The sequence below is a fragment of the Lottia gigantea genome (genome assembly GCF_000327385.1).
Source record: "Lottia gigantea unplaced genomic scaffold LOTGIsca_63, whole genome shotgun sequence".
In the NCBI taxonomy this organism is placed as follows: domain Eukaryota; kingdom Metazoa; phylum Mollusca; class Gastropoda; family Lottiidae; genus Lottia; species Lottia gigantea.
The window spans coordinates 760,226-769,689 of NW_008710145.1; the positions used below are offsets into that span (position 1 = coordinate 760,226).

General features: G+C 30.4%; 1 protein-coding gene across 1 annotated transcript; it reads left to right on the forward strand.

Moving 5' to 3' along the window:
* Window positions 1–293: 293 nt before the first annotated feature.
* Window positions 294–9,254, forward strand: LOTGIDRAFT_179365 (hypothetical protein; the record flags this gene model as incomplete). The annotated part of the gene is made up of 21 exons (XM_009064509.1): window positions 294–475; window positions 741–858; window positions 997–1,059; window positions 1,435–1,563; window positions 1,711–1,785; window positions 2,907–2,999; window positions 3,327–3,469; window positions 3,848–3,977; window positions 4,586–4,683; window positions 4,833–4,970; window positions 5,266–5,441; window positions 5,724–5,915; window positions 6,135–6,261; window positions 6,617–6,680; window positions 6,840–7,001; window positions 7,287–7,405; window positions 7,699–7,816; window positions 8,075–8,158; window positions 8,407–8,477; window positions 9,061–9,065; window positions 9,112–9,254. 21 exons carry the CDS (start codon window positions 294–296, stop codon window positions 9,252–9,254), a joined length of 2,430 nt encoding a protein of 809 aa, XP_009062757.1.
* Between the last annotated feature and the right edge of the window lie 210 nt (window positions 9,255–9,464).

The window sequence follows — 9,464 nt, forward strand, 5'->3', positions numbered from 1 at the left end:
TTTGTGAGGTCTGACGTCCACTTCCGGTATTAAAATCTTCTAAGAAATGAAAATTTCTCAACTTTAGACTGTTCTCGCGCTTGATCTAATTATCGTGGAAGGTTGATTTTTTCAGGGTCTTTTGCATTTTGCTACATTTGCAAAGTCCCACTCTGTGCCACGTGTGGTTCTAGTTCTTTATTTAATTTTATTTTTTTTATAAATCTGTGATTTTGACTCACAAAATTTCTTTTCAGGGTCAATTTAAGAAGTTTTTAGATTTGAATTGAAAGAAATTGGTTAATTTTTCCAAGATGGATATGGATTTGGAAGGATTTGGAGATTTACTCCAGAAAGCAGAACAACTCACTGCTGAAATGGATAGTGGTACTGATTTGCCTCATGTAGATAGAAATTTGCAACAGATATTAGAAGCTGGAAGTAGATTGTTGTCTAAAACAGCTCCAGTAAGCCAAGATGCAACTGATGTAAAAGCGTAAGAATCAATTTATCCAAATCTTTAACTCTTTTTTTATCTTTGTGTACCTTATAAAGATTATAGTGCTTGTTTTCAGATCCTAAACACAGACATTTATTTATCTTATTGTTTAAATCAAATATTTCTTAATGATCTAACAAGATGTTACAATACCTGTACTGTACATTTTTCTTGAATGTTTCAAATTTCATTTGATCTTTCTAATTTAGGTTTGTCTCCTCATTTAAACATGTAATTAATGTCAATTATTCTCTATTATCAGATCAATTCTACTGGGTTCTAAAGGTTACAATGTACCAAAGATATCTGAAAAGTTAGAAGGATTAAGTGCTATGAAAACCTTTGAACCTTTAGAGCCAGTTAGAGATACAGATATACAAGTAAGTTGCTTTAAAAAATTTAAGAATCAATGTAAGATTTTGAAAATTGTATAAATTTGCTTATTAGATAGGTTACTATTTTGAAATACTATGAACTTACATGTAAAAAATTGTATCCATCTTATTGTTGTATTGCAGGGTTTTTTAAGAAATGAAAGGGAAAATGCATTGTTAGCTGTTATTGAACAAACCAGAAAACATGTAAGTAGGCTAACTGGAGGGTAAGAAGATATTATTTAACACATATAGATATCACCTATAATTTAATATTGATTTCATATGAAGATCAGTTAAAGTACATTAGTTTTGGATTCTTTCGTGGAATCTGACATTGAAAAAAAAATTTTTGATATAGAGAATGCAGTAGGAAATTTGAATGATCAATGTTTTAAGGGTTAAAGCGTTATCAATGTTGTCCAGACATAAATTCCAAAGCATAAATTTGTACAACATAAAATTGTATATAGGCAGTAAAGAAAATAGAAATATTTGAATAAAATCATTAGGATTGTCTTTGAGGTAAGTCACTTGTCTACTTTCAAAATTAAACTTACCTTTAACTTTGTTCATTTGTAGACATTTGAAGAGGTAGAGAGAAGACAATGGGAATCATTAGAAAATGAATGGGAGAGAGAAAAACAGAAAATATTAAATACTTTATTGGGTTCTGGTCAAGAAACCTTAGATTTTCAACCTGAGGCAGAGGTATAAATTTACAGTATAATAATCTAGTAAATAATGTAGTATGCAGTAAATGTTAAATAAGAATTTCTTTTAGCATCATAACTTCCAACAATTTAGTTCCAAAAATATGATATTCTATTAATTGTTAAATTTTCAATTTGATTTTAGAGTTTTATTGGAGATTCTGTGTTTACACAAGGTAGAAGTAATTTAGATCATATAGAAACAGCTTATGCTAGACAGGTAAATCTTTTCTTTTGTTACATCCCGACAAACAAGAACTCTATTCATCAATCTGGTGCCCAGGGTTGTTCAAAGTGTGTATGTTTCTCCCTTGTCTACGTCATTTATGTAAAAAAAAAATAATAGTACAGTGTACTCTGTGACATCTGAGTATTCCAACATTCTGCTTAATCTGACATCATATTCTGGTCCCGATTGATTTCCTTCTTAGGCTAGTATAAAAAACTCTGAGTACTCCGACACTCTGTGTATTCCGAATTATGACACTAATCAGTGGTCCCGACACTCAGAAAAAATCCGACATCTACACATCTTAATCACTTATCGTCAATTAGATAATCGCTTATTTCATTGATAATCCAGATCAAATCACATGAAAACAAAAGATCGCTGAACTAAATTCTGCTGATTAATCACCGCCAATGACCTCGCTTCAAGATCAAGGTCATTGCCTTGAGACCAAATGGCATGGGTACTCGTATCATTCATTAAACGTATAGAACAGAAATATGCAACTTGACCATTCTTTGTTACTTGTTTTATCAAAATTCTCAGGCTAGCAATATTCGTCCTGCGAAGCGTGCCCGTACTGATGTGTCTCTGGATATGAAACAGCAAGCTATTGGACAATGTGAGAAAGGGCCACGCTCTTTGCAGAAATATTTAGCTATGAAATTTGGTTTACGTCGAACAACAATAAGCAGCATTTTAACACGTAAAGAAGAATATAAAAAAAGTTTGCCGATTAATTCTAATAAAAAGCATATGTACGGTAGCTCAAATATGAACAATTAAATAATAGTAACAAATACAACTGAATTGTCTTTTATTATTGTCTTATTATTAGAAGGGTACCGTCTGTAGAAAGTTAGTCACTGAGCTATAAATAGCAACACTTGGCACATGTTAAAAAATGTCTAAACTCTGAGTACTCCGACACTCTCGCTAATCCGGCATTTTGTTGCGGTCCCAGTGTATGTCGGATTACGCAGAGTATACTGTAATCTTATCATAGTTTCTTTTCTAGGATATACTGTTAAAACTATGAGGATCATTGGTATTAATTATTGTCCTTTGTACAATGTGTTCTCAAAAAAGAAATGTTTGTTATTCTATTGTAGGTATATGTATATAATGAACAGGTTATTGAAGGTGGTATCAGACATAGTTTAGTTGATATGTTCTATGAAGTGGCTAAGAGTTTTGATGACAAGGTATTATTATTTAAAATTACTTTCTGTACAATATACAGTCATAAAATAACTGATCTCAAACATAGCAGTAGTAATATTTAATAATGAATTTTTTTGATGTACCAAATAACAAAATGATGACTAGAACATTTCATCAATAACAAGTTAAAGTTCAAACTAAATCTTGAAAGTCTGTTCATATTAATTGGGTTGACTTAAAAGGATTTTAAATTTTTCAATAGTGGCTAAATGTTTGTATTGTTTGAGCACAAAATGCAGATAACAGTTCAGAGATATAATGAATATAATTATCAATTTATGAAGCTGAATTTATTTTATATCATCCAGAATGTAACAGATCTATGGGAGATGATGAAGTGTATGATAGAAGTTCCATTTGGTAGAACAGGAGATTCTATATCTAATATTAGATCTGATAAACGAATACAAGCAGCTTTTGTTGAAAATGCCAAACATTATTTAGAACAAACGTAAGCATCTACTATAGCTTGGTAATTTAGAATTCAGTATTGATGTAACATGCATTTGCTATTGTATTAAAATTCTAATATTTCTATACCTAATGTCTCTAAAGATATACCCTGAAAATCTTGATGTAGATACTTGCAAAGATATTCTGATAAATGAATTGAATTTTTTGGCCATGTTTTGATTTGACATTGCCATTGGAAGTGACGATAGTCTGAAAGTATTTATTTTTATTATTTTATTGCAAGATAACGATTTAGTACTAATCTTAAAAATCAACTGTTGAAGTTTAGATCTATCTGACAATAGTCTTTGAAATCTAATAATTGTCTTAGATCATATTCAAACCAATGATACATTTAATGATGAAAATATTGTAGATATTTAAAGTATATAACAACAACTATTTATGGTAATTTACAACAAGCACAGCTAGGAGGTGTACCTGGAACCTATAATCTTGTTAAAAGTTTTCTGAAAGTTCGACCAGCAGTTATGAGAGAAGCTGAAGTAGGTAAATTTTATAAGCGCACATTATATTGTCTTCACCCATTTTTGTCTGTCCACAATTGCTTGTGAACACTCTAAAAGGCACGAAACTTTGTATGATTGTTTGTAAGCACCCAAGGATGAACCCTTGTTCTTGAAGTGCTCGTAAACACTCAAGAAGGTGCAACTCTTGATAGATTTTGATGAAACTTGGTGTGAGTGTTATCAACCAAAGATGGACCCTATCGAAAATCAGAAGAATCGAAATATAGTTAGTTTGAAGGCTCAATTCTTGGTAGATTTTGACGAAATTATTGAAAATCAGAAAAATCAAACAATATTAAGTATGTGTTATTGCCTTTGTTCTTAAAAACACAAGTTTTAGTCTGTAATCTCTATAGAAGGCCCAATTCATGACAGATTTTAACGAAACTTGGTAATAATATTCAGTATTCAGTATTCAAAAGAAGTGTAAGACTGAAGGTTGTGTATTTCATACTGGTAATTGTTACTTTACTTCCAAATATTTTCATTTAAGATCAAAGCCTCAAGTAGGCATATATTATCTTGGCTGGCAAGCTATTTTTTCAATTTCATTATACCATAATAGATTATTTTGAATATTCCAGGATTTTGTTCTAGATGGCCAACCAGTATGGGCTATAATATATTACTGTATAAGATGTGGTGATCTAAAGGCAGCAGAAGATGTTGTTAAAAAAGCTGCGTAAGTTTATCTTACTCTTTTATTATTGTCTTAATATGTCAAGTAAATTTTGTAAAATTAAAATTTTGAGTAGTTTTTAACTTAAGACTGAGTTTTCAAGTCTTCCTGTGAGAGTTTTCATTGACTCATCAGCATATAAAATTTTTCAGTCACAAATTAGGTGATTTCCCAGCGTTTTATAGAGAATATGTACAGTCTGATGGACATAGACTATCACCTGGTAACTATACTAAAATTAAACTGCAATACAGAAGAGTTGTGAAGAGCAGCACAGATCCATATAAAAGGTAAAGGATTTTTAAGACTATAAGACAAATTTATTGATATTGAAAAGGTTTTTTTTAAAACAAAGACTAATTGCACAATATGTCACTCAAAAAAAATAGATCCAATATCTAAGACACAGATTATTTTTGGATATTGTGGGTTGGTTAATGTACAAATTCTATTAAAATGTTGGAAAATCTATGGTGAAATCTATATGATTTGGCACCCCTAAAGTAGAAGAAGATGTGTTGAAAACATCAGTGTCCTGTCTGTGATGTTATTAAGTTTTTTCTATATTACAATGATATTTTGTAGAGCTGTGTACTGTGTAGTAGGACAATGTGATTCTACTGAAGATCATAATGAAGTATCAGATAAAATAGATGATTATTTATGGTTGAAATTATCACAGATACAGTTTGAACCTGATGAGACTGGCCAGGATCAATTTACTCTACAAAAACTTCAAACTTTATTATACGAAGATTTTGGTAAAGTGGTTTTCTATTTCTTAATCATATATTTGAAGATTCAAAGATTTCAGGAGACATTCTAATCTTTTTTTGTCTCAAATCAAATAATTATTGATTGAAAAGGAAGCTACACTTTTCACAATCAGTGCATGTGAGAGACATTTCAGTCGATCAAGTTGTGTTGTCTGCTTTTCAAACAAAATTTCCATCCTTCCACATTGCATGTTGTTGCCAGCCTTAATAAGAATAAATAGAAAAGGAGACTCTACTTATACCTAATCAGTAAGATTTCATTTTCAGGTGAAAATCATTTCAATGGGTATCAACAACCATTTATGTACTTCCAAGTCCTAGTTTTAACTAGTCAATTTGAAGCTGCTATAGAATTTTTATCTAGATTAGAAAGGCTAAGATGTCATGCTGTACATGTAGCTTTAGTTTTATTTGAATTAAAACTTTTACTGTTGCCAAATAATTCACAGTCACAATTGTGTAAGTACTACCATAGTTTTTTTCGACATTTGTTTGTTCTATTTGATGATCTGTGAAACAAATGATTCAAAATAAATAATTTTCAATGCACATTGATTGTGAGTATTATAAGGGAGCACAGAGGTTCATATACTCTCAATCTGAAATTTAAATAAACAGAAATATAGACAGTGTCTTCAATGAATTGAAATAAAGCTAGTTGATGTACTCTGATTACAGTAACAAAGGATGCTGGAGATCAAGCACCAATGAGAAGAATAAATCTAGCCAGATTGATTATGATGTATACTAGGAAGTTTGAAGCTACTGATTCTAGAGAGGCTTTACAATACTTCTACTTTTTGAGGTGAGAGTCATAGTGTAGAATCATCTGGATTCCTCTGGCCTATACATGTCCTGTTGTCAATTATTTGTGATTGTATTTTTGAATAAGTTAATTTGAAAACCAAACATACAAGACTATAAACATAGTTGCTCAAAAGAAATTGTATCTAGGACATTTGTGAATTTTCCATTCGAGTATTTGCTATCTACCACTACCAAACATTCTGATAAAATCATCGTTTCAGATATGTTTTCTGTACATTTCATCTCATACAGTTACCATGTTTTCAATACACCATCCTGATAAGGACATCATTACTTTTGGAAATGGGGATCAACTACACTTAAATACATGTGTGTGTTGATTTTTATTGTAGAAATTTAAAAGGAGAGAATTTGTTTATATCTTGTGTTAGTGAATTAGTGTTAGAAACTAGAGAGGTAAGGATGTAAATATTACTGATAGACTTTATTGAATCATGAATAGAATTTTACTCAAGTGATATTTATATTATTTATAGAAACTTTGATTAGTGTTCTTGTTCTGTGAAGACCAATATAGTTTGATTTGATTTGACTGTTATTTGTATTTTTTTCCAGTTCGAGATGTTATTAGGTAAACTAGAGAGAGATGGAAGTAGGAAGCCTGGTGCTATAGATAAATTTAAAATTGATACACATAAAATAATTAAACATGTAGCAGAAGATACAGAAACTAAAGGATTATTTGAAGATGCTATTAGATTATATGATTTATCTGAGGTACAACTGGTGTTTTCTTTGTGTACATATGAAAATTGGCAACCATCATCATAGGCAAAAAATTTTTGCCAAAAATTGTTTGAAAGAGGATACAAAGTGCTACAAGATGACTAGATTGTCTTAAACTGCTTTATATTGGTAACATAAGTTGATAAAGTTAAGATGAAGGATGAAGGATGTCTTATCTAAACAGAATGTAGAGTAGCTTTTGGTCAAGGATGCATGCTTTTTTATGTGCCTATTGAGTACCAATTGTACTTATTGATAATTTTTTTTATATTTCAGAATCATGATAAAGCTCTATCATTAATGAATAAATTATTAAGTCAAGTTGTACCTCAGCCTTCATCACCACAGAGTAATAGAGATAGATTAAAAAACATGGCAATAGGAATGGCAGAAAGGTAGGCTCAGTTGTCATTTCATTGTTGTTATTGTTGTGCTGTAACCCTTACAGAAGCACTATTATACAATATGAAAATAAAAAGAATTTTCTCTATCCCGCAATGTGTTGTCAAAAAGACTTGTCACTTGATGTCACTTGACTGCATTTGTTCGTCCAGCAAGTTAGCATATATCCAAATTAATCTGTTTACGGTTTAGGACATGTAAAAAGAGAGAATGTATGTACTTTATCTGCCTTGTAGATAGTTCGGAACTTGTCAGTTTATATGTATGTTCTTTTGTGTACTTTTAGATATAGAAAGATGCAGCACACAGCAACAACTTCAAACACCAATACATTTTATCTTTTATTAGATTTAATTACATTCTTTGATTTATACCATAGTTCTTCTACAGATCAAGCTTATGATGTAAAGATATATTTATTTAGTATTTATGCATGATTTTCAACACATATTAGTAATGCAATGTAAATATTGAATGCTGAGTATACACTTTCATTGCTGATTCATTGTTGTTTTTCACCTGAGACAAATTTTGATATTTATCATGCACTATTGGTATTGTAGAGAAAGTAAAGGTTCTTTTACTGTAACAAAATAGTCCTGGCTATTCTCCTGGCTGTATATATAATTATATATAATACTACAATTTTATTCTCATTACAGGTTTTAAAACAGTTAAAATTACTACCATTAACTGCTGAAGAAGTTGAACATCGTGTTAATACATTCAGACATTATACAGATGAGGTAATATTTTATGTCATTCTGTGTCACTATCATTGAATTTGTCTTGATTTATATATATTATATAATGAATATGTCCCCTTAGCTTGTTTTGTTATTTTGTATCATTTCCGTATTTTGTCTGTATATTAGCCTTCTGTATGAACATGTGAAACAGTAAACTCAGAGACAGTGTTTTAGATACATCTTCTGATTAAACTTACACCCTATATTAAAAAGACCTATTGTATTATGCTTATTAAATATTGTAGGTGAGAAGATGTCTACCTGATATATTACTAGCAGCTATGAATACATTACACAGCCAATATAAAGCTCTCAGGTATGTTTTCCTATGGTATATTTCTATATCAGTATATGATATCCCAAAATTTTGACTACAAGGTAGTTAGTGATGGTAAAAGGCTTCTCTGCTAATGGTCCAGTAAGCCAAATACTATCACCAAAGTGTTGTGATTGCTAAACAAAAATTAAGGTAATTAAAAGAAGACACCATTTAATGCAATGAAGGGCATTTTAATTCAGGATTGGCCTGTTTGGTAAATGTTCTCCTGAAACTCTTCCATCATGTAGGTCTAGAATGTTCTTAATTTCTAACTGAATTATTATTTGAAATTTTAACATCTATTTTGTAGAAATTCTGGTATTAATAGTCCTATACCTGGTCGAGGTAATCAAATTAATGATGGTGGTAAGGAAACAGTAAGTAGTGCTTGTTGACTGTTCTTACTAACACCTAGTTCTTACTTTATTGTTTTCATTAATATATTATGTTGATTTCACTTGATTCTCAATCATAATATTTAGATAAAAATAATATAGATTAGACTCCAAATGATTTGTATTTTGTTCATCATAATCTACTGTTGTTGTTTTTTTGTTCTAAAGTTTATTTTTATATTTAGATATTGTATAATTGTGACTACAATGCGCACACCTGCTCATTTTAGTTGTAGACAATTGTTTATGTTTATTTCAGTATTTGAATTATTTACGAAGTCAAGCTCGTGTCTTAATAATGTTTGCTGGTATGTTACCGTACAGACTACCTGGTGATACTAATGCCAGATTAGTACAAATTGAAGTACTCATGAATTAAGTTCTAGAAGTGTTAGATTTTTAGAAAGGCCTTATATGAATCATGATAATATGCTGATTGAAAAAGACAGCTATTGAAAGATGTTAGTAACAAAAAAAGTATGCTTTGCATTTCCTAAGAATTTTTACTTTTTTATTGGAAATTGAACATGACATTAAAAGACAACTCCTCGTGTGTTACACTTCTTGAAGAATTTTGAACAGAATGCTA